The following is a 25,945-nucleotide window of genomic DNA, read 5'->3' on the forward strand; positions in this document are numbered from 1 at the left end:
AAAGGATAACGGTTTCACTCAGGGAAAACCTCTGCATGATAATTGTTGCCCCTTTAAAAGACCATAATTTTGAAGTATAACAATTTATAGCTTTGCATAGTGCATGATATAACAATGCGAAGTTACAAAAAATAATAATCTATCTTGTCTTGATTGTATCAATGGATTTGGATCCTCCCAATGTGCCCCCTCGCAAGAGAAAATTATGTGAATCCGGATGTGGATGTAAAGGCCCATAACGATGGCTATACAATACGGCTATATCATTACAAACTTTAAAATGTTCTCGCTCGGTCGCTACAGTCCCTCGTGAGCTTATGGATGCAGTGTACTTCACAAATTCTTTACCCCACTGCCCCGAAAAAAGGTAAACTCGTTTTGCCCCCGCCCCAGCTCGTATTATAAGACAGCATGTCTAAATAATTTGCAGTATGGATAAGTTTCCCAGTTTTCTAAAATAGAGATTCAACCTTCCGAAGTACAAATTTTTCTTCTTGTCGCTTCTCTTATCATAATTACTAGATGGAATGTTGTAACCAGTGTACAAACCCTGGTTTCAAATAATCATCAGCTTTGAGGGCATCAATATGTCGATCCCCCCTCCCTGATGCATTATAAGAATTGTCGGAAACCTTCAGGTGGAATCATTCTTTCTTTATTGATTTTAGTTTGTTCTAAACAGTTTAAAAAAAATTACAAATAGCTACTAGTCTTTAGAGTACTTCAGCTAATCTGTTTAATTGTTTATACTGAATTGTATTAATGCATGCGTATCAACACACCACCACCCCCCCCCGAAAACAATTCTTACTTTAACATAACGAAACGATTATTTCTTACAGCCAAAACTGTTTGCTTGCTGAGTTTACAGCATTTTCTTTATTTTTTTTACCCCGCCCGTCAATGACCGGCCGATCGGGGAAAGTCCCCGAATCTTCTAGGCTAACGTGATGTCACAGCAAGACTGTACTCCGTTCTCCAGAGCAGAGCGATTACGACGTACACATAATAATGTCCCCAACTTTTGATCCAGTCTTCGTGTGACTTGCATGCACATATGTACATGTTTCTACTATACTAAGCGATGCATGCAGTGCGAAACTGAGAGGATAATTCAACTTCAACATTTCAAGTTCAAACCTGATTTTGTAACTAGGTATGTATTCGATAACCGTAACGTAGAACTAAGCTTTATGTAATATGTCGATACATGCTGAGAAATAAATTGACAGCATTAATTATGTGACTTTGAATGAGTAAAATTGTGAAACGATGATTGACTTTGCCACAACGTGTCTATCATAATCGTCAATCCAAAACTAAGGTTTGGGTGGGTACGGGTACAGTGCAGTTGTTACCAACGCCGAGCGACATGATTCGCGCAGTACTCTGGCTGGTGTGTGTGTGTGTAATTGGGATTTTACAGACGTGTATCAATCAGATATGATTATTTACTTCTGGGGACCGACCTTTAACGTCACCATCCAAAAGACGTGACTCGGGTTTCGAACCTGCATCCTCAGCTGAATCAGTTGGTAACTTCCATTGTTTGATAGCTCAATTACACAGGTGCATGCCATCGGGCCACAACGCCCCCTTGGGTTGGGATCTTTATGTATGCATGCCTAGGCCTAGCTGTCGTTTAGCATCAGTTCTGAGCTGTGTGAGCGTGAGCGTATCGCAATAACTGTCACTCTTGAAAACTGTACGGTACCCTGACCTCAGTAAATTAATCAATAAATCATGTTGGCAGAGACGCCAAGTTTAAAGGTCAGCAATGCGTGACATTTTCATGAATCGACGCGCATTCGCGCGGGCGAGGGTATAACACACGTATAAGGTATAGCGTTTATTCTAAATCGAGGGCGCGCATTGTGCGTGAGAGCCTTTTCAGACCCTCGAACTGCGTGATGTCACGCCTAATGTGTGATACTTGATAGCTCTGTGTTGGTCATCCATTATTTTCTGACGTATCCCTAGTCCTTATCGTTGCATCCACCCCAAGTCTAATAATTAATATACACAGCGCTCGTGCTTGCTTAAGCAACTTTGAGTCTGGCACAGCTACCACGCCAAGAGCCTGAAACAATTGAAATGCATGTGCATCATACTTAAGTTTTACTTAAGTCTTAAGACTTAAGAGCAATAAATAACATCAAAAATTAAGTCTTACTATACTATGCAAAATTTACTGGCCCGTATTCTGATGTCGTGTCTAACTTAGTCATGTCTAAAGTTAAACCACTGTTTAGTTAGACACGACTTAAATGCGAGGTCGTGTCTAAGTCCTGTCTAACCAAATTTTTGTTTAAGTTCTGCGCAAGTCGTGTTTAACTTTTAGTCACGACTTCGGCGCATGCCCAGTAGGCGTTAATTCTGACGATAGACCCAATGCACATGCATGCGCGCACCAGATAAATAAATTAACGCGCACAGCTAGCTGTGTGCGTGCTGGTAGTGGTACCATGGTGATGTGATCGTGACGTAATGACTAGACTGCATGTCGCTTTGTACTTATACTGTGTACGTACTTACGTATACGTGTACACACACTGGATTGACAAACACACTAATAATATCACTTATCAGTGCCTCAGTGCTCGGAAGAATCAGAAAAGAAACTTCTCCAAAAGAATGGTTAGCTTATTATAGAGATTATGGAATTTCCAAGATGTCACCAGTAGATAAGAATAGTTGATATTATCGAGAAAAAAATCAGGCTACACGAGAACAAATCTTGCAAAACGTTTTTGAAATTTTAGAGGATGCCCGTACTATCGTTCTTATCGCAAATTCGGGGTCAGCAGGTAGAGAGTACCATACACGTTGAAAAGCAGCAGAATCGCGCCCTTAAACAGGACTTAAACAACCCCTCGCAGTTGTCTAAAGTTAAACAGGACTTAGACAGGACTTCGTGTTTAACCTTATTTAAACACGACTTTAGAATACAAAAAAAGTTATTAGACACGACTTTGTGACTAAAGTTAGACGGGACTTAGACAGGACTTGGACAACTGTTTAGTTAAACAGGAGTTAGACACGACTTCAGAATACGGGCCAGTGTGTTTATATTTTTTGTCTTGTTTGGCTGATGTTGAATACATTTCAAGGTAGCTAGTTAAGCGACGTGTGTTGCGCAGGCAGCTAGCATCATAGTACATGTACGTACATGTACAGTATAATTATGTACAACGTACATGTATGTCACTTTCAGAATCAGAATGAACGCACGCTGCATGTATAGCTAGCGACAGCTGTTGTAGACATTTCAAGCTCGATAAATGCCTTAAAAATCTTGCAAAGTAAGACTTTAATTTCTGATTTTAATTCGTTAATTCGACGTGAATTATGATGAATCATAATTTTTTGAGTCGAGACTAGGAGTCGATGAAACAATTACATCAGAAAATACAAGATGACCATCATGTTAATGTTGTGTACATGTCAGTTCTTATGCACTTGTCATTTGTAAGACGCACCTCTTGACCCCCGGGAATGGTGCGTCATTGTACCGATGTGAGTCGTACATTTTGATACCATGACGCACCTTCCGTCACAGAAAGTGACACACCATTACATTCCATCGACGCACATTTGAGTCAAACATATGACACACCATTTCATGAAAATGACTAGCCAATGACGCACATTTGAGAAATACTTCTGCTTGGAGAAAGTGACGGTCCCATTGACACACCAAATGACGCAACGTGGTAAAGTGACTTACTATGACGCACATAAGGGTCAGTATTGTGACGGACATTTTGCGGCCATGACGGTACTGTGCGTCGCGATTTTGGGGAACATGACGCAACCATGACGCACCATTCCCGGGGGTCAAGAGGTGCGTCTTACAAATGACAAGTGCATTAGTCACCCTGTGTACTGTCTTGTCCGTATGATATAAGATATGAAGTGCAGTGCCGGTAGTACGCTAAAAACACATCTGCGGTTTTAAACTTTAAGCTGCTGCATTTTACTGTGACATTTGAACCACCCGTCATGCATGTACACTACCCTTTCTGCATCAATTTTTTTCCCAGAAGGAATACTAGAGTTACCATGGCAACTGAAGAACAGGCCACTTCTCAGCCCCTCTTCAAGAATATTTCTGGTGACCTGGATGACCTCGAGGCCACGGAGATCGAGAGCTTGTGTGTGAACTGTGAGGAAAATGTAAGTTGATGTGAAATTTTTCGAGATCAAGGAGAAGTTAAGTTCTGAGCCCTGTTAGTGTTTCATGAAGCTTGTTGTCATTAACAAGTTACAATAACTGTTATAAGCTACTGAAATAGTAGCATTCAAGTTAATTTTATCCAAAACCACACAAAACATGATATAATCTTTTACATAAAAAAGAGACTGGTAATAGTACATTTAATTAACATATATTAACTTGATTACATCATAAAATGAATGGTGTAGGACCCCTTTAGAAGGGGGTGAGCGGGCCCTATAGTCAACAAAATACGTACATTAACAATATGGCAAGGTGAATAAAAAGAATGGAACTTATACATGTACAAAGGATGGAAATACTAAGCTACATGATATTGAACACACAAATACTCAAACACACACGCGCGCACGCATTTGATTGGCTAAGAGCAGATTTGTCATAGAAACTTAGTGTGTGTTATTGATAACACGTTTTATGAAACAGGGCCCTGGATTCCTGGTTAGGCAAACAATAAATTGTGAGCTTTTTCATTCCTTTTATTAAAGTGAGAGGATATCATGGAAGCAATTTCCCCTGAAAAGAATGGCTCTTATGGCCTCTTCATACTTGAATTGTGATGAGAATTAGCTGAAGAGTTTGGACCATACGATCATGCCCCAGACATGTGTGTGTTGTCCCGTGTATACATTTCTGTGTGAAGTACATGTGACTTTAGGTAAGACCTAATCAATTACTCCCCCCCCCCCCCATCATATATTAATTGAATAATACTTAAATGTTAAAAGAGGTATCATTAATTTTTGTGATATAAGTATAATTCATGTGTTTTTCTTTGTAATCAATATAATTATGTGATTTTTATGTGAAACAATTATCATTTTGATGATTAAAAAAATCCCACAGCTTACACTGAGTCTTAGGTTGCTATATAATCAACCTTTTCTAATTGCTTCTGGACATATTCTTTAAGGATGCAATTGCACAAAAAGAAGTCAAGTTTATTTTTAGTATACCGGTAGATAAAGTAATATTGCATTTAGATAGTGATCCTTGAGAAAGCTTCTACCTCCCCTCTTTCTCTCTCCCTTCTTTCTCTCTCCCTTCTTTCTCTCTCCCTTCTTTCTCTCTCCCTTCTTTCTCTCTCCCTTCTTTCTTTCTCCCCTCTTTCTCTCTCCCTTCTTTCTCTCTCCCGTCTTTCTCTCTCCCTTCTTTCTTTCTCCCCTCTTTCTCTCTCCCTTCTTTCTCTCTCCCTTCTTTCTCTCTCTCTTCTTTCTCTCTCTCCCTTCTTTCTTTCTCCCTTCTTTCTCTCTCCCTTCTTTCTCTCTCCCTTCTTTCTTTCTCCCCTCTTTCTCTCTCCCTTCTTTCTCTCTCCCTTCTTTCTTTCTCCCCTCTTTCTCTCTCCCTTCTTTCTCTCTCCCGTCTTTCTCTCTCCCTTCTTTCTCTCTCCCTTCTTTCTTTCTCCCCTCTTTCTCTCTCCCTTCTTTCTCTCTCCCGTCTTTCTCTCTCCCTTCTTTCTCTCTCCCTTCTTTCTCTCTCCCTTCTTTCTCTCTCCCTTCTTTCTCTCTCCCTTCTTTCTCTCTCCCGTCTTTCTCTCTCCCTTATGCCATTTTACTTTCTACCCCCTCCTGATCTCTTCCTCTCTCCCTCTCTTTCTTTCTTTCTCTATTCCCCCCTCTTTCTCCCTCTTCTTCTCATCCCCTTCCTACCCTTCTATCTGTCACTATCATCCCACTTCTCTCTTTCTTTCTCTCTCTTTCTATTCTCTTCCATTTCCTCTCTCTCTCTCTCTCTCTCATCTTATCTCTTTCTCTCCCACTCTCACAGGGGACGACGAAGCTTCTCCTGACCAGGATTCCGTTCTTCAAGTCTGTCGTCATCAGTTCCTTTGACTGCCCCCACTGTCACTACACCAACAACGAGATCCAGCCGGCCAGTGCCTTGCAACCACAAGGATGTATCCACGAGGTCGAGATTAGGACGGAAAAGGTAACAAACTTTTTCATGTCAATCACTACTATGGAAACCTTGATTTTGATTGGCTGTTGAGCCCTGTAACCATGGTAGTTGCCATTGATGGTTTTATGCAACGGGCCCTAGCCTTACTGTGAGTGGGCACTGATAGATAGCCGGCTGACTGTTGTCTATGAGGTTGAGATCAAGACAGAAGACTATAAGAAATTCACATAATAATGATAATAATACTCAGTTTTTATATAGCGCTTATTAGAATCACTAAGCGCTTCCAAACTTATTACCCGGCTTTAGCTGTGCTGCCATTGCTCTAGCATTTTCAAAGAATTAATTCCTGCCAGGTACCCATTTACATCACCTGGGTTGAGTGTGCCAAATGTAGATCAATGTCTTTCCAAAGGACATTAGTACCACGGCGGGTCTTGAACCGCGGACCTTGTGATCGACAGTCCGGCGACTTAACCACTCGACCACTGCACCTCTACATGAAAGTCATATATAAAGAAACACAATAAGAATTTTTGTATTGTGAAAGAGGAGTGCAGACTAGAAAACTACCTTGTATTTAAAACAAACCTTGTATAAAGAAACTGTTTTTTGAGAAGTCAATGGACACGACAGCTGGCCAATCGTTAGTGCATGCTCAAGATAAGCCCTGCCCAGTTATATCATACCTTTATGATACGACGTTCAGAATAGAACAGGACCCTGATTCTTTATCACTTTTCCTTTTGAATTGATGCTCAAACATGTGTTTTGCTGTACAATGTTTGGCTTAAAAGGATGTGGTTGGACTTGCCATGAGCGGGCACCAATGATTTGCCAGCTGTCATGTCAGCTGACCTCTTAAAAACTAGTTTCTTCTAATGTGTACTATGCTTTTTTATACAATTATATATTTATCCAATATTCAAGCATGTTGCCATGCGCCTTACGCTATGGTGATCTAACATTTGCTCTGCCAACTAACTGCTCGGGTTTTATTTTGTCAAAGTATATAGGGTTAGGGTTAGGCTGCAGTTGGGTTTCGGCTTAGAGTCATGGTTAAGATTAGGGTTAGGGTTATGTGTACTTTTTGGGCCAGGGTTAAAGTTAAGAATTTGGTTAGTATGAAATTACAGCAGAACATATTGTGGGAGGAGAATATGCTGAGATGCCAACTGTTCTGTTTTTGCTGTGTTTGTTCCGTTTTTTCGCTATGAATACGGCAGTACGTTTTTTGTATGTTTTGTTACGTTTTTTTTTTTTTATTTTTTTTTTTAGTGATGTTTTTCTGAATTTCTGATCATGGGCTTTGTGTCGTAAGTGTATTATGCACCTACATCTTCAATCGATGCACGCAGGATGGTGATACGGGCCCCAAACTGCGCACATTGCGACGACCCACGTGTAATGTATGCACGTCGCGCTCCGATCCGGGTACCTAAACGTGGTACTGCCGGGTTTTTTAAGCTGCTCGATTGGGCGATATGTTAAGTTGAGAGATTTTTTCAAAAATATTGTTTTTTGTCAAAAATACAGTTTTTTGCTCTTAAGAATACTTTTTTTTTATTGAAGAAGGTTGGCATCTCTGCATATGTTGTACAACTTTTGATATATGATGGTTCTTTATATAACACTCCTTTGAATTTGTATCATATAAATTTCCTGTAGTATGACGAGGCAATTGTTTTTTCTTTTCTTTTGTCTATCAACAGGATATGGACAGGCAAGTTATTAGGACGAACTCTGCATCTGTGCGTATTCCAGAACTGGATTTTGAAATCCCCGGTTTCACTCAAAAAGGATGTTAGTATGATTGAAGATCTTACTCTTTATCTTTGTCTCCGTCTTTCTTGTTCTTTCCCCCCTTCCCTTTCTCTCCCCTTCCCTCTCTCACCCTCCCTCTCCCCTTCCCTCTCCCCTTCCCTCTCTCACCCTCCCTCTCCCCTTCCCTCTCCCCTTCCCTCTCTCCCCTTCCTCTCTCCCCTTCCTCTCTCCCTCTCTCCTTCCCCTCCCTCTCTCCCTCCCCTCCCTCTCTCCCTCCCTCCCCTCCCTCTCTCCTTTCCCTCCCCTCCCTCTCTCCTTTCCCTCCCTCTCTCCTTTCCCTCCCTCTCTCTCTCCCCCTTCCCTCCCTCTATCTCCCTCCCTCAATCCCCCTCTCTCTCCCTCTCTCTCTCCCTTCCTTCTTCCCTCCTTTTCTCATTTACAATACCGCCCAGAAGTTATTGGGCATGCGGGATCGTGTTTCACGATAGGAGGTTAGCGTGATTGTAGACGGGTTTTATCGTGTTTTTATCGTGAGAAACATCGTGATTTGTATTCATCTCTATCATGATTTTTTTCCTCAACTTGATCAACTCGCTAAATCCCCGATGCATATCGTGATATTTCCTTTTATATCACGATAGAACTGCGCACAGCATGCAGTATTTATACGCTTGCTGAGCCTGCGCATCCTCAAACATACCGATGCGCGCTTGCCACTGACGTCACAATCAATTGATTATTACATCACAAAAGCGTGAATGAATGCTCTTTTCATTCCATGCATAAATACACGAGACAATGTGCTACGGGGAATGTTTGGGATTGCGCATGCGGAGAGAAAAGTTATCCGATGAGAGAAGTGCAGAAACCAAGAACCAGGTGTCTAATTGGCCTTTCCCACGATACGACATCTTTTTTTTATTTGAGGGGGGAGGAATGTTTGGGATAGCTCATATCATGGCAGAGGAGATCCGAGAGTATATCAAGAGTTAGACCGAAAGCTTCAGTCTCTAATATCGACGGCTATTCCGCTTATGTTTAATCCAAGAAAGACTTGTCGTTAACATTATTTGTTGTGCAGCCATCTTGATTTGAGTTGATGAATGCTCATTTTTTTCCCGGACGTCCGATACCTACATGTGCGTACGAGTCAGCACGGCTTGACCCGGTGATATTTTGATATTCATAAACGCGTGATCTAATTCGCCTAAATTTCGCCATTGCAATTACTTGATTAAAATTGTAAGAATTTTAAGAAATATACATACTTTCTTATGTCCGATTTATTGATCGGAAAATTAGATCTGAATAAGGAAAAACGGGAAGAAAAGAAAGGCTCACCCCCCCCCCCCCCCCCCCCCCCGTCGTGCGAGCCGTAAGGGTCACCGTCTGTGTATGAGGAATGTTGACAAATGTAAGATTTATCAAAGAGTAATGACCCATATCAGACGGTTATTTCTGTCTAATCGAGAGTATTCATCATTACATGTACATATCAGATCTAATATGTGGGTAGAATCTTAGAATTTATGGATAAATGCGGCTGTTATTTCTAGAAGAATTATGTGTATGTTGTGAGATTTTCAGGAAGGCGTGAATAATTAAGGGAAGAGGCGGAGGGGTACCGTTAGCTTGACAGGGACAGAAAAGAAAGAGGGAAGGGAGTGAAGAGTGAAATATATCAGACAAAGATAATTAAGAGAGATAGAGAATTGAAAATTAACAGAATAAATAAAGGATCCGTAACTCCAAATAATAAAAAAAATATTGTTATTTTATTCATTCATAATACCAATCGGTTGACCCTGTCCCTACACATTACAAATTTTGCCACAGACCGCAAACGGCATTTTCATAAACCAGTATTATCAAAAACAAAAGCAACGCGATCTCGATCAGCCAATGTACCTCGTGGTCCACAAAGTAGTTGAAATTTGATATGTAGTGCGCGCGCTCAGGGATTCCCGGAATTGGAAAACCCCTCGATCTCGATCTCTATTTTATGACATTCAGTTTGCATGCAAGCTAAATACATGTACACATACCTGGGTTGGCAAGCTCCCGTAATCAAAATTGGAGTAATACATAAGTCATAAGGAAATAACAAAGAAATACACGAGGATTGAGGACAAAATATAAAATGATAGAAAGAAATCTAAGAAAAACATAAAGTATTAAAACACATTTACGAAGGAATAAACCAGAAGGATGATTAATAATGATAATAATAATAATAAATAATAACGGCTTAACAAAGATCTACATATGGTAAGAAATAAGGATAAACAACAAAAAAATGATTGATCGAATTGATAGCAAGAAAAACAAGGAATTAAACAAAGGGGGTGATTGTGCAAGGGGGTAATTCTCCTTGAACCGTAAGGAACAAGCGAAGGGAATACATACACATATTTATATTTCGAGAAAAGGTAAAAACAAAGAAATAAAAAAACAGAAAAGATGATGAGGTAAAGATTTAAAAAAATGCACGCGCTTATAGTTTTCTCTCGAAGGTTCAATCATCACTACTATGATCATGTGATCTTACGGCGCGAACATGATCTGTTTATACTTAACTTCTGAGATAACCACATGCTGCCAGACACCTTGACTCCAAACCCATTGTTTAGAAACACTTGAAACACAATATGAAATGTACGCAAGCTCTCTTGTCATTTAAACATTCAATTCATTGGCGAAAAAATTAGAATTTCCGATTGATGAATTCTCTGCTTGTTTCGTCTGTCCATTTGATTTTATTTTGAGATTTACTCTTCTTCCTTTTCCCCTCCTTCCTTTTCTTTTCTTCTCCCCTCCACCCCCCCCCCCCCCTGCGTCGCCAATGATACGAGTTTGCTTTTAAAATTATCATTTATTTTATATCCGATTGCGAAGCAGCAAACCATAAATGAATTGAATGCAACATCAGGCAAATTAATTATAAATATTATTAGCGCGAATAAACGTTAGAGGGACTAGAACAGGAGCTATTATTGTAAAAATGTCCACAAAAATAAAACACAACTTCGCGAATGATAGTGATACGGGTCTGCTTTTAAAAATAAAATCTATATCATATTCTAATGCGAAGCAGCAAACCATGAATGAATCTAAAAGGTTGAAAGGTTTGTTTTAATTCTTAATCTTAAATTGACTATCTCTTAACAAATAATTGCGAATGTTAATCAAAGCCAAAGGCTGGACATACGAGAACATAATGAAATGCATCATCTTGTACTTTGAGATCACATATGGAACACAATTCTACAATTTCTAGAGGCTGACTTTAGTGACGGTCAGGTGCAGACGGCAGGGCAGCTTACTATTACCACATCGATATTTATAAAGAGATGTTCTATCACTGAAATCCAACTTTAACATATATTCTTCCAAACCGATTACCTGTTTAAAAATTCTGTAATTGAAACATGAACTTCATGAACTTCATCGTTCCAGTTTTCCAAATCAATGTCATTTAATCTACGATCCAACTTTTTTTCTTCCTTTCCAACATCCTATTTTTTAACATCGCCATCGTACAAAGTAATTATAAATGATAAAAAGAAAAAGAGGTGTGAATGACCTAGTTTTCAATCTTCGGTTAAAAATGTCATTGAATGTTATCTTTGTTATTTACGATGTGTCAGCCGAGGGGAGCCAGCTCTCAACGCATGTGGCAGACATAATCCTACTGTTTATTTCTCAAAAGTAAATGTACGTAAATGTCTCCCTTAGTATGATTTCGCTAGCCTGCGCTCCCATCAAACATTTTTCTTTCTCTCTCTCTCTCTCTCTCTCTCTCTCTATTACGTGTAGCCCCCCCCCCCCCCTCGTGAAGATACTAGTGGGATTTCCTCTCGTCTCTCTTGCTCTCCAAATACGTAGGTCCATGCTCTCACCCTCTTCTTTGTCACATTTCTCCACCCATGAACGTTTTCGTCTAGTGTCGATGAATAAGGAGTGGAAGTAGAAAGGTGTACGGAAAATAGACTAACGTATTGGTGTCTTGCCTACTTATATTTAGTCAACCCTGTTAAGTAGATAATTATCCATTTTATTTGTTTTTTTTTCCCATCCTGACCTCGATCATAACTCCTTTCCTTCTCGAATAATATCTTCATCTATCTCCAGCTCAACACTACCTCCCTCTCAATTATCTCTCTCTCTCCTACATGTTTTCCTGTTAATTCAACTCTGGTCTAATCCACACTCCGAAGACAGTTACAGTAATTGATCCATGCCATTTTTACAGATTTTATTATTTATCAATCATCCAATGCCGTTCACTAAAAATGTTTATTTACGCGTGTTTTGGTAACCTTGGTTACTAGTCCACCTGGCAACTTTTACGCGTGACCAGTAGGCAAGAATGTCCATGATTGGACGTTTTCTCTTTTAGGGGTGGAGACCCTTCTTACGGCAGTCTTGTCAGTGATACTGATAGGGCAAATGAAAGAATCTGATCGCGTGCGTGTTTTCTGAAGCGACGATCTTGGGAATATTTTTATTTTATTTGGTGGAGGTTGAATTGAATTGAATTGAATTTATTCACCACTTTCATGGTTGTGGAATGAGATACGCATATATGGAGTAGGCGAACAGAAAATATGGCAGTGAAAATGAAAGGTATTGTGCTCACAATTATAATTTCAATGAATGCAAATCATGCAAGTTTTTGCAACTTGAATATAGTTAGATCTACTCGTTGCTTCACCGCATCAGTACCCGATGCTTATCCGCGCCCAGTGTCGGTGATTTAGCGACGGCTTTTACTAGTATTTAACTGTGTGTAATGTTTACTCGTGAATACTTTCTATTGTGACGTAAACAAAGACACATACGGAACTGCGCGTACAAATCATACATATCAAGACTTAGCGCGCGCGATGAGCAAGACATGCGCTTGCAGAGGACATGACTTGACTAGTTGCAAATACGCGCACCATGAAACACGATAGACTATCGGGGGATTAGGCGGGTTACACGCATCCCCCGATAGAGGAAATCATTCACTAGTGTGCAAATTATCGTGATTTTTATCGTGATTCTATCAGTATTTCATCGATATTTTATCGTGATTTTATCGTGAAATACACATCGGGGAAAACCCGCCCCGCAAAAACATGCCCAATAACTTCTGGGCGGTATTGTAATTACTGTTTAAATCAAATTATAGTACTGTGATAGGAAAAAAACTATTGAATGCATTTGTCAAACAATATAAATTTGGTTTTCCCTCTTCACGAAAGCCTTTGTAGCGTTTTGTAATATATCAATATTTTTGCATTATTTATTTATTTTTCAGTTGATGACTTCAAAATATATTAGTCTGTTAAAGATGAAATTGCTTATACTTTATGTTTAGCATAGGAACCTAAATTTCATTTCTGCAGTTAGAATCTTGATTCTAATCACTTGTTAAGTAAATCAATTTTAGAGAAAAATCAAACCTAGTGTTATAAATACAGTTCAATAGAATTTAGACCATTGTGTTTTGATAATTCTCAAAGTTCAGTCATAGATACTGCCGAGGATATTTATTATAAATCCTTGTGTTTAAAGACAATGTTATCATTTATTTGTACCCAGCTCTGTCGACGGTGGAAGGGGTATTACAGAGGGCCGTGGAGGGACTTGAACAAGAGCAACCCTTACGAAAGGTAAGGACTTAAACAAAGTCTTAGCCAACCATTTTGTTTTCTTCAACAATTGTTTTCAACATTTGCTCTAACCAGTTGTGATAAAAGAACAGTTAGGGATTAGAATTTGACTTGAAGTGTACCAACCACTTTAACAATGATTTATTCAGCGCTTGAATGTATTTAATCATTGTAAAAAACTAAAAATTTGCATTTTAGGATGTACCATATCAAATGATTTAACCATGTGAAGTGAATACACATGTATATGTAATCGTGAATAATCGTGAAGGGCTATAGTTTTCCATTTTTGTTTGATGAAAAATTGTCACTTTCCAAATCAATGACGTATGCAGTAAATAATATGTCTACATCTGTTAAACACAAAAGAAGTTGCTTTTCTCTTTCAAAAATGGAAGATGTATTGATAGTTTGACGACCGTTAGCTTTTTTTATTTGGTTTGCGGGTTGATTTTTAACCTTTGTTGGTACGTTAGGCCAAAGGTAAGGAATATTGAAAGTTTGATGAATGTTAGTATTTGTTTGTAGGTGCGCTTTTGATTTTTCACTTTCAGCCTTGAATTTTGTTGCTATGACAGGCACTGCAACCGGATGTAGCAGTCCAGATCGGTGCGTTCATCGAGAAGTTGAAAAACATCTCCAGGCCATTCCATCTTGTAAGTTTCTCACCACAGGACACGAACATGAATGTATGGGACTGTATTATATTTATATATTTCCTTAAAGGGTAGTCACATGTTCTGGTAATGAGTTCTGATTTTTCAAGAGAAATTATCAACATCATTAACATTTAAGGATCTATAAAAAAAATATTCTCAGCAGTACCTCGACTGAGCTGTGCACACTTTTAGAGTTATCAAAACACAATGGTCTAACTTCTACTAAACTGTCATCACTTTGGTTGCTTGGCACAGTTGCCTGTTTGCTACACGTGCAATTTTGCACAACACAATAAGCATCGATTGATGGAAGGATTACCTTAAGCAACACAGTGGCTACATGTATGCAGAATTACCAATTTCTGATCTTGATTAGCTCCATGACAACCTTTTAACACCGGTATAAAGTAATCTTGCACTGGAAACGGTTAAATACCGGAGTGTTGGCTCAGTCAGTAGAGCGTCCGCCTCACAACCGGGAGGTCGTGGGTTCAAACCCCGGCCGCGTCATACCAAAAGACGTTAAAAAATGGGAGTTGTTGCTACCTTGTTTGGCGTTCAACAATAAGGGATAGAGCAACGTCGATCTGGCGCTGCTCAGTGGCTGCCGGGCTCACGATCAATTGGGCAAAAAGAATTTCCGTTTCGGTTTAATAAAATTTGGAGTGGACTATTAGGCTATTATTATTATTATTATCTTGAACCCTTTGGTATAGCTATCCTATGATAAATACAATGTGGCACAGGAAGATTATTTGTGTGATATATAAAGAGATAACATACAGATTATTTAGCATTATAAGTACCATTATCCTGAGTATTATTATCAACATCATTATTTGTCATGTTTATGCTGGAGCTAGCAGCCCTGCATGTTTGCTAGAGGTGTTGTGGGCTAGTGGATGAAGCTCTGGGACTGTGAACCATAAGGTGCAGGGTTCAAATCCCTGCAGCAGCACTAAGCTCCTTAGCCAAGACTTTAATCAAACATCTGATATCAGTGCACTGACCCTTATGGTTGCAAGACCTAAAGCTGGGCTAATAACATTCTGAGACCTTTCGAAGCGCAAAAGGACGTTATATTATATTGTGTTATGTGTTGCCTAAAGGGACTTGGTAACATTGTTCAGATGTTCTAAGGTAGGGACTTTAATGCTAGATGTATGATTAAAGATAATCTGACAGTTTGAGTGAAAGCGGACCATTATTAATGATACAAATTGGGAAAAACTGATCTGATAAATTCCATAATTCTCCCGACTATGTTATTACAATGTAATTAGATTTTAGGTGAGTGACAATTGTCGCAATGAAATGACTCTACGTACCATTGCAATGTTTAAGTGTTGAAAGATTTTAAAAAGCCTGATTCATGTCTTATTTTCATGGAAAAATAGTTAGTAAATTTCAAAAAAGATTGGGAGAATTTACTGTTAGAGGATGTCACACGTTGAAATCATAAATATCTTTGTGGTTTGAGATTTTTTTTCATTTTTTTTTCATTTTTTTGTGCATGTTAGAGAGTAAGTACAGTAGAAGGAATATAAGAAGTAACATTTCATACACAAATTACACAGTTTTATGCATCAACCTTCAACAATGTTACTGAGTCACTTTAAGAACGGATCATTATTATTATTACTTTCTCCCGGTAGGTGGTGAACGATCCTTCTGGGAACAGCTTCATCGAGAATCCCTTGGCACCGAAAGCGGATCCTGCCATGAAGATCAGCCATTACGAACGCACCAAGGAACAATGTCAGGCGCTTGGATACGCAGTGAGCATTTTATCCAAACTATTATGCATCTTAATGCTAAAGATGATGTTATCTGTTCAGAGGCAGAAGGGTGCTTAAAGGGTGTTAAATCGGTGATGCACGGCCCTACGTGTTATCAGTGTCTGTGATAGGGTGTAATATTGAAGCCCTCGAAAAAATTGCGCTTCAAAATGATCAAGAAGTGCCTCAAAAAAGTAAAAACCTTTGAGTGACCGGTATTACCATACTCATTTTCCCCAATAGACTGTAGTGTTATGAAAACCGTTATGAAAACGCAAAATTTGATTTTGACTTTCAATCATAAATATCTTGATAATCAGACAGGCGATCGGCTTGTAAAAGTCATGGGGTTCCTTACTGGCCTAAAGGTTTATAATTATCATTGCAGCAGGAGCTTAATTTAGGATTGTGTTTCAGAGACAAAGTTACCCAATCCCATTAAGGGGAAGTCCAGACTAGTATTAAGTTTGTTGTAATAGAAGCAGAAAAATGATAGGAGCAGGTCAGTGAAAGTTTGAGCGAATTCATATCAAAAGTATTAAGAAAGTTATGAATTTTGAAGTTGAGATCAATTGGCAACTCTATTTTGCGAGGTCGCCCCCATTGATCTTTACTAAAAATATAAAAAAACAGAAATGTTCATTTCCCTCAAGAAAATTTTCAATCATACATGCACCTTAAAGGTACTATGTCCCATTTGCAGGCCAAAAAAATGAAAAAGTTAAATTCCAACTGCATTTGAAAGATAATACTAATGTAGAACTTCCCTAAAAAAGGTGGGGCTTGAAAATGTCTTCAAGTGGGAAAATAACAACTATTAGTTGTCAAATCGACTTTAGGGCTATAGAGCCCAAAAGTAACAGTCTTGATTTTCAGACAATTGTACCGAATGGTCATACTTTTTATGCTGCGCAAAGATTCAATCAGTTTAATCTTGGCCATCACAAGAAGTGGGTTATTGATGTAGACAAATGCTCATGTACCCTTTACAACTCTTTTCATGTAAGTTATTACCAAAGAAGAAAAAAAGCCAGTCAGTCACTCAATAGTGTCTGACAGTGAAGTCTAGCAAGTAAACAGGTTTCCTTGCATAATTTCTTAACCATCATATTTTTAATCAAAATTTGTTCAGCCTTTCATTAACCTGTTCTTCTAATTTGTTCTGCTTCTATTTGAACCAAATTTTTATCAGGGTGCACTTCCCCTAGAAAGACCACCTGTCTATGAAGTCCACATTTTCTTTTCCCCGGGAATATTTTCTGTCATTGAAGCGTGTACTAAAGGAAACTTTACACAATGGCCACCTGCCTATAAAGACTGCTTATCGTGTCACCCTTGAATGGTCTTTATACACAGGGTTCCTTTATATTGGGGTAAAAGCCCGTTTGGCTCTGAACAGACGAAATGGAGCAATAGCAGAATTCCCCTCTATTTCTATATCCTTAACTCTAATCCTGATTGTAACCATGTCCAAAACCCTGTCCCTAACTCTGACCCAATGGCTTGACCTTAACCTCAACCCTTGTCCAAATCCTAAAGCTCACCCTGCCATGAATATTAGTCTCTGTCTCTCTCCCTCCCACTTCCCCTTTCTCTTTCCTTCCTCCTTCTCCCTCTCTTCCCCCTCTCTTTCTGCTCCCTCTGGCTCTGCCTCTCTCTTTCTCTCTCTCTCTCTCTCTCCCTCTCCCACTCCCACTTCCCCTTTCTCTTTCCTTCCTCTCTTCCTCCTTCTACCTCCTTCTACCTCTTCTCCCTCTCTCTTTCTCTCTCTCCTCCCTCTGGCTCTGTCTGTCTGTTTACTCTCCATCTCTCTCTCTCTCTCTCTCTTCCTCTCATATATTTATATTGCATACCTTTCTTCTCTCTCTAGCTCTTTCTACCCCCCCTCTCTCTCTCTTTATACCCCCCTATCTCTCTCTTTCTACCCCTCCCCCTCCCCCCTCTCTCTCTCTCTCTTTCTCTCTCATCTCAAATAATATCAATTTTACCTGTTCTTTCAGGATTCTGACCCTGCCGCTAACGGAGATGCTCCACCTGCTGCTGTTACTAATGACGATGTCGATGACGACGTTGCCCCACCAGAAGAAGTCTACGAGTTTGCCGTCAACTGTAGCAATTGTGATGCTCCTGCCAAGTGTCGGATGAAGCCAATCAGTATCCTTTGTTAATACAATCGTATTAAAATATTTATACAGTAGGCTAGCGGGTGCACCATGTGAGAGAGAGGATTGAGGAGTCCTGAAAAGGACTCTGACTCGGTAATCTTTCTTAAGGGTGTGTAGTCCTGAAAAGGACTGTTATCTTTCTTAGCTTATAGTTCTAAGGAGAACTATAGCGCTTGAAGAGGATGACTGGCTCGACGTTTCGAACAGATTGACTATCCGTCGTCAATCCTCTCTCTCACATGGTGCACCCGCAAGCCTACTGTATATCTACATCACCATGCAAGCCGACACTTACAAGCAGCATCTAATTAAAATATTTGTTCATATATTTATTTTTTTGTATGTATATTCTTTTTTTTGATTATTTGTTCATCTATTTATTTGTATTTGTTTCCTTATTATATTTATTAATTTCTTTATTTCTTTGTTTGTGTTTTATGTTTAATGAAATATTTTCATGCCCCCGCCCACTGAAGGTGGTGCCGGAGGCGTTATGTTATTGCATTGTCTGTCCCGCTGTCTTGTTAACGCAATATCTCAAGAATTTTTTTAAAAATAGGAACTTCACACTTGATGATAGTATGTATGACCATAAGTAGACAACATGATTAGATTTTGGAGTATCTAGGTCAAAGGTTAAAGTCACAAAGGTCAACTTATGAAAATTTCAGGTATTGGCCTTGTTATCACGATTCTAGAGAACCGCTAGAGATATGAAGCTCAAACTTGGTGATATTATGTATCACCATAGGAAAACGATCTGATTAGATTTTGGAGTTACTAGGTTAAAGGTCACAGAGGTCAGCTGTTGAAAATTCCAGATAATGAATTCATTATCATGGTATCTCAAGAACCACAAGAGAATTGAGGCTCAAACTTGGTGATAATATGTATCACCATAGGAAGACATTTTGTTGCAATATCTCAAGAACCACAAGAGAAAGGCTTTTGTTTTTTCATCGTTATATGTCACAAGTAATTACATCAATTTCTTATACTGAATCTAGGGTGGAGGCATTTGTCTTGTTTATGTAAATGCATTATATCTTATTCATTTTACCCAATGGAAGTACAAGTTTTGGTGTATGTTCCTGTAATATATTATGCATTTTTGTTTCTAAAATGGAAATGAATAAACAAAGGAAAGTACAACCCTTAACCCTTATCTACCCATTTTCAAATGCAGATTTTATTTTATTTCTTAGTTCTATATTGTAATTTTTTCTTCTTCTAAAATAGAAATGAATAAGAAAAGGAAATTTGACCTTTAACCCAGACTTCAGACATTCCGTTCTTCAAAGAGGTCATCATCATGGCTATGGCGTGTGACGCCTGTGGCACCAAGACGAACGAGATCAAGTCAGGTGGTGGCATAGAGGACAAAGGTCGCCAGATAACGCTCAAAATGACCGACATCAGCGACCTCAGCAGAGATGTGCTCAGGGTAGGTCATAGGTCAAAGGTCATCCTCTGGGATTCCAGTAATCAGGCCCTGAACCTCCCCATTTTAGGCTTCAATAAAGGAAGAGACAACCATGAAATCCAAAGTATCACCATGGCAAAATATGAAATAAAGCTATACATGTACATGTAATATACCTGTATCTACTAAATTGACGGATTATAATTTGCATGATGTGTTTGGATGAAGGTTGTAGTTGAACCAGTATGAAGCTCATATAATTATCATGGCACTCTGAACCAAATGGAGCCAAAAATAATCAGCTAGTTACGTTGTTTTGGGGAAAAAAATGGGCGTGTTGTTAGGCGAGTAATTTGGTCATATGTTGAAGAAAAATAAAACATTTTCTTCAAAAAGTAAACATCACCTCTGTTTCATTTTTATCTCCACATTTTTCGACAAGGCCCGACGTAAGAATTATTGTTGGTAGAAAAAGTGATTGGCTGTCAGGAGTAACTACTCTTACGTTGCATATGGCTTTCATAATTTCTCTATACAGACAGAAGTATTCTTCTTTACGTGCCTTGTCCTGAGATGTTGGCGATCATGGAATGCCACAACTCTCTGTCCCGTATTCTATGAAGTAATTCATTCTTCCCGAGATCAATTCCACTTGCAGAAATCCCACTCCTTAAGCTACTCATCCACAGAATCCTCCTTCTACCCCTACTCCTCCTCCCCTCTATTCTTCCAGTCAGTGCAAGATTTTCCAAGCCATTCTTTCAAATAACATGACCCAAGAAGGTCAGCTGTCGACCTCTTATATTATTCAAAAGCTCTTGTCTTGTTCCTGCCATGGCAAATACCTCATTATTTGAAACTCTTTCTGTCCATAAAATTCTAAGCATCCTTCTCAGGAACTAAACTTCACAACTTTGAAGTATACAGTGTATGTAAGTTAAATTGAGGGTATGACTGTAATATCAGGTGGTTTCATTGATACATTTTTTACTGAATGCATGCATAAGATGCTGTAGAGAGGTTTGGTCAACTCTTTTCAAGTGTTTATTTTTCTTTTTTGTTATTTCCCATTGATTTACTGCAGTCGGGGACGTGCTCCCTTGAAATTCCAGAACTTGACTTTGGGCACGAACCAATATCATCCCAGGGTGGCAAATTTACAACTGTAGAGGGCCTTCTTGCGGATGTCAAAGGCGCTCTTCATAGGGACAATCCTCTTGTTTTCGGAGACAGCGCAGCGGCACCAGGGCAGAACTCGATGAAGTCTTTTATAGATAGACTGGATACGGTGAGCTATGTGAAAGGATGTGGCTTATGTGATGTGATGGTTATTTTACCTGACTGCTAAGAAAGCATAAATGCTTGTAAGTAAGCAACCAGAAGGCCGACGGCTTTAGGTCCTCTCCGAGGGACCTGGTAGTGAGGATTAAAGCCTTACCAAAGGGCACTAGCGCATCGCCTTGGTTTCGAAACCCGGGTCACCGGATTACGAGACCACTGCTCTACGGACTGAGCTACCGCGCCTCCTGTTGAATTGGCAACACAAGATCAGGGAAATAAAGATTTTTTTGAAGTAATGTAATATTTGAAATCTTTGATTTTAAAGGGAATTCCAGCCTTGGTAGCTATTTGCCACGAAGGAAAGAAGAAAGAACAGTGTGTATGCAATTGCTAAATATCAAGTAGATTATTTTTTGAAAGCTGACAATATTTTAAATAAGGGATTTTCAAATAGTCTGAATGGTAATGTCACCATAATGTTGTTCAAATTGACTAGAATATCAGTTCTACAAATTTAAGACTGGGTATTTCTTCTTTTTTTGGGGGGGGGGGAGCAGTTGTTACAATCATCAGATAAACTATTTTTATGATATTAATATTATTGTTTTTTGTTTTTCTTCTGCTTTTATTGTAAGCACTTTCAGCGTATTTTTGTTATTAGATTTAATCTGTTTATTGTAAGTGCCTTGAGCACCATCTGGGTGGTTATGTTATGCATTATACATGTCTGCATTATTATTATTATTATGATTTCTTCATCGTCATCGTCGTTGTCATCATCATCATCACCATCATCATCATCATCACCATCACCACCACCACCACCACCACCACCACCACCACCACCACCACCACCACCACCACCACCACCACCACCTCCTCCTCCTCTCATTGTATTCCTATCTGTCATGCTTATCTCCAACAATTTTGCTGCAATTGTGTTTCTTCTGCACAGGTCATTGCTGGAGACTTGTTTGTTACTATCATACTCAGGGACCCAACAGGCAACAGCTATTTACAGGTATGTTACTAACAGACTTCATTTTGATCCAAAATTTTATGTTTATGTTAACATAACTCAAAACATTAAGGTTCTATAAAATTGGGAACGAAATGTTTTGATGGGGTTAGGTCCTTCTTTATTCATGAGTCCATGTTTTCAATTTAGATTTAGTTAAAGCCTTAGCCAGCTTCTCACAGACAATACAAGCATGTTTGGGTGCATGTACTGTTGATTTCAAGTCTATTTAATGATACGTTATATCAAGTTATATTACGTTATGTTACATTATGATACGTTTTGTTATGTTTTGTTGCGTTACGTTACGTTTTGTGACGTTATGTTATGTAAGGTTTTATTATGTTATGTTACGTTACGTTACGGTATGTTACGTTAAGTTATGTTACTTTATGCAATGTTAAGCAACCATGCATAGGTGCATATGAGAGCATACAAGTCGCTTTTATGGTAATTGAGAGCGTTTCAAACCTCCACTGTTTCCTTTCAGAAGCAATATTTGAAGTTCATAATTTGAAATAGTCAATGATATTGAACCATTAATATACAGATCGAAATATTTTTTAAATGGTGATTGATACCTTTTACCTTTGACCATTGTCAAGACTAGATTAATCCATTACCAACTAGAGATTTTGTAAAAAATGGCTCGCTGGAAGATGTTGCAATATTGCTCTCATTTTGACATTTTTCTGAACAATATGAAACATGCACTATTTTTCTATGCAGAATCCAACTGTAGACATTGTAAGAATTATGCATGCATAACATTTTCACGGTAGACCCCATACATTGTAGATGGATACTACAGCGCGTTGAAAACAAACAGGTGGTTTCAGGCGGTTCAGCGAGTAAAAGGAGGGGCGGTTTCGGGCGGTTTCGGGCGGTTTAGTTGCTAAAGGGTTAATGACTTTTCATGACCACCTTCTCTTGAATTTTAGAACGTGTATGCTCCCGAGACTGACCCCGAGATGACTATTGAAGATTTTGATAGGACAGAGGAAGAGAACGACAACCTTGGTGTGACAGACATGAAGACAGAAAACTATGTAGGGCAGGAGGGAGATGGTGCACAAAATGCCCCAGCATCATAGTCTTAACTATACTTATAAGTATAGTTAGCCTCTTGGACACGAGGACAGAACACTATGGGGAACAGGAGGGAGATGGTGCACAGCGTGATACCCCAGCATCGCCATAGTCTAATTTATATCCATGAGAATAATTAGCTTGAGAAACATGAAAACAATAAAAACTACAGGGAACAGGGGAAGATGGTGCACAAAACGATAACCTAGCGTCGTAGTCCTATATATCAAGGGGTCAGTGACACAAAGAAGTAGCTCCATTTTGGCAATTTTGAGAAAAATTGGTTTGAAGATAGAGGTCCACTTGGGCCTTAAGGAGTTTAGTCTATGTTTCACTAGCCATTTACCTCAATGGGGTGTTGGGTGGAGTTCAGCCTTTGTATTTCCTGGAAAGCTCATGTTTTTCTGAACATTTTGCTATCAAATACTCATTTTAGCAAAATGTGGAGTTACGTCTTTGTGTCACTGAACCCTTGATATATCCTGGAAAATGGTTAACCCAACAGACTTGGAGACAAGAAAAAGTATGGGAAACTGGAGGAGGATGGAGCATAAAATGATGCCACATCATCTTCATAGAGCATAATGTTGTCGAGTAAAAATATAAGGCCTGGGGGTGGGGGGGGGGGGTGTTTCATGATGCTGTTCCTAAAGTAACGTATGACTTTGCGAATGACTTGATATGAAGTGCCAGATGGGATGCCCAAAGTTTCTCCTGATGTTTTAACAAAGCATGAAAAATGTATGTTATAATAAGAATGTGTAACTTTAAGAACAGCTTTAGGAAACAACCCCCCCCCCCGTTCACCGCGTATGACACATTTAAATCGTCCCTAAAAATACGCCACCGTTTTCTTTTACAATCAAATGAATGGCGACTGCTAACAACTAAGGTCATGTACCGGTAGGTCTATGTTTTAAGATAAGCAAATATTAATCGACTACGAGGGTAATGGTGCTAACTATCATCGCCGAGGTAATCTCGGGGCTACTATCTTCCCAAGTCCATGGCGAGGGATGATGGTAGCCCCGAGATCATTGAGGCGATGGTAGTTTGTATCCATTGCCCGAGTAAAGGAGGTTAATATTTGTTTTATATCCCACATCGTAGTACAACAAGTCCCACAAGTAGATAGTACTTATCTATACCTTTTTTGTGCTCTGTACAATCGCAATGCAAACAACTATACATGAGGGATATAATAGGAAATATGAAGTGTATTACACTTTACCTGATCATAAAACAAAATGTGCTGCAGTTTACCATTGCGTAACCGAACAAAATGTTTGTCTACTCGTGCTTGCGGGGCTTCAAGAAAAGACTACAAACCATTAAGAAAGTGGGGGGGGGGGTGGGGGATGATGCTCAATTGTATAATGAGATAATAATGAGCTTTAAAAAGATTACAGATTGTGGAAAAAAAGGTGTATGTTTGCCTCATTTTCAGAGACTTAAAACTGGTATAATGATGATAAAGGAGATGGTGCACAAAGTGCTCCATCTGTGCAATTTTCAACATGTTTATTTTAAAAATGTAAGTGGTTGTATTGTACATAAATCATTAGATGATTATGAAATTGTATAATTGGGCTTCAAGCAGATGATCATGAATAGTTTGTGTGTTACAGAAGAATTTGCATGTTTCGATTCTTTTCTTTTCCGAGTTTGACAAAAGACAGTGCCATAAATGGCCATTATTACTTACAATCTCCATTTTGAAAATAGAAAAAGGTATTACTATTATTTACATTTTGTTTGTCTTCTCTCTTTTTGTCATGGCCGTAACATTTAAGATAATAGTAATGATTTTGTGTTATTGTGTCAAAATGTATTGTTTAAATTTCATGATCTGCTTAGAATCTATTTATTGCCATTTCATTGGCCTTCTGCAAAGCAAAAGCTCATTGCATAGTAATGTTTAAATAAAAGACAATTTTCTTATGAACAAAACAAAACAAAATCCTCATTTTGTTAATTCATATTTCAAATCACTTTGTTCTCGATTCGGATATTTGCGACCCTGTACTTTTACAAAGCACATTTAAGACAATATAGAATTTTGGTAAGGCCCCCACATTTTCAGGCTACCAAAATTTATCGTATGGCTATACAAAATCATTTCATTATGTTAAAAGCAATTAAAAAAATTTCTGGTCTGAAGATGGTACATCATGTATAAAGAATCATGGCATAACAAAATGCATGTGTGAGCATTGTTTTGAACAAAAACCTCTATTGAATATCAGGGTCAAGCGCTAGTCTGAATGCTGTATCGTACAAAAATCGGGGCGCTGCTTATCGACTCATGATTTGCCAGTTGTCTTAAAAAACGTCCTCTTCAAAAATAGTTTCTTTATATGATGTTTCTTTATTCAGTGTTTTTGTCTAGTCTGAATGCCCCTTCCGCTATACGATGATTCTATAAAAAAAAAACGCTTCTTTGTACGATTTTTCATATGAACTTCCTATAATGTGAACAGGCTATTACATGTAGTTGGAAAAGGGGATAGCTGAAAATCATGGAAAACCTGAAACATGAAAGTTCCTGTCTTCCAGTCGGGGTTAAGTCCAGGAATTTGTGAAAAGCCACCCAAACAAGGGAAAAATTAGGAAGTTTAAAAAAGAAAGTCGTTGCTCTCCTATATTTTGTTGCATGTCCGAACATCATTTCCAATATATAATTGGCTATTGTGTCTTTATATGGAGTGTTAAATGCCCCCTTGAGTGATCCTGGAATTTTAAAAACTCCATCAGGGAAAAATCTGGGAAAATTGAAGAAATTTTGTTTTTTTATGAAGCACTGGGAACCCTGAATACCTCTTTATGTATGCATTTTAATTCATATTATGGCCAGTAAATTCTCTAACAATTGTTTATACATTTATTAAGAGTTATAAGTCCTAAAATACCTAAGAGTTTATTTGAAGTGGTTGTTTAGAGGGTTGAAGTGTACTAATCACTTTAAAAAATAG

General features: G+C 38.7%; 1 protein-coding gene across 3 annotated transcripts; it reads left to right on the plus strand.

Moving 5' to 3' along the window:
• The first annotated feature begins 1,063 nt into the window (after positions 1–1,063).
• LOC100891249 (zinc finger protein ZPR1) lies at positions 1,064–25,317 on the plus strand. Of its 3 annotated transcripts, XR_004062713.1 has the most exons (13): positions 1,064–1,156; positions 4,044–4,176; positions 6,005–6,166; positions 7,849–7,939; positions 13,490–13,560; positions 14,139–14,216; positions 15,875–15,997; positions 17,998–18,151; positions 19,446–19,606; positions 20,670–20,873; positions 21,822–21,887; positions 22,826–23,948; positions 24,007–25,317. XR_004062713.1 is itself a non-coding variant. In XM_030978055.1 (12 exons), the coding sequence occupies exons 1-12, from the start codon at positions 1,089–1,091 to the stop codon at positions 22,976–22,978; spliced, it is 1,464 nt and encodes a 487-aa protein (XP_030833915.1). In that variant the 5' UTR covers positions 1,064–1,088; the 3' UTR covers positions 22,979–25,317. The 3 variants fall into 3 exon arrangements, 2 of the variants coding, with proteins under 2 accessions (XP_030833915.1, XP_030833916.1); XM_030978055.1 differs by having other exon boundaries at positions 22,826–25,317; XM_030978056.1 differs by having other exon boundaries at positions 1,066–1,156; positions 4,047–4,176; positions 22,826–25,317.
• The last annotated feature ends 628 nt before the right edge of the window (positions 25,318–25,945 follow it).

The sequence above is a fragment of the Strongylocentrotus purpuratus genome, unplaced genomic scaffold (assembly GCF_000002235.5).
Source record: "Strongylocentrotus purpuratus isolate Spur 01 unplaced genomic scaffold, Spur_5.0 spur5_scaffold_1, whole genome shotgun sequence".
Lineage (NCBI taxonomy): Eukaryota > Metazoa > Echinodermata > Echinoidea > Camarodonta > Strongylocentrotidae > Strongylocentrotus > Strongylocentrotus purpuratus.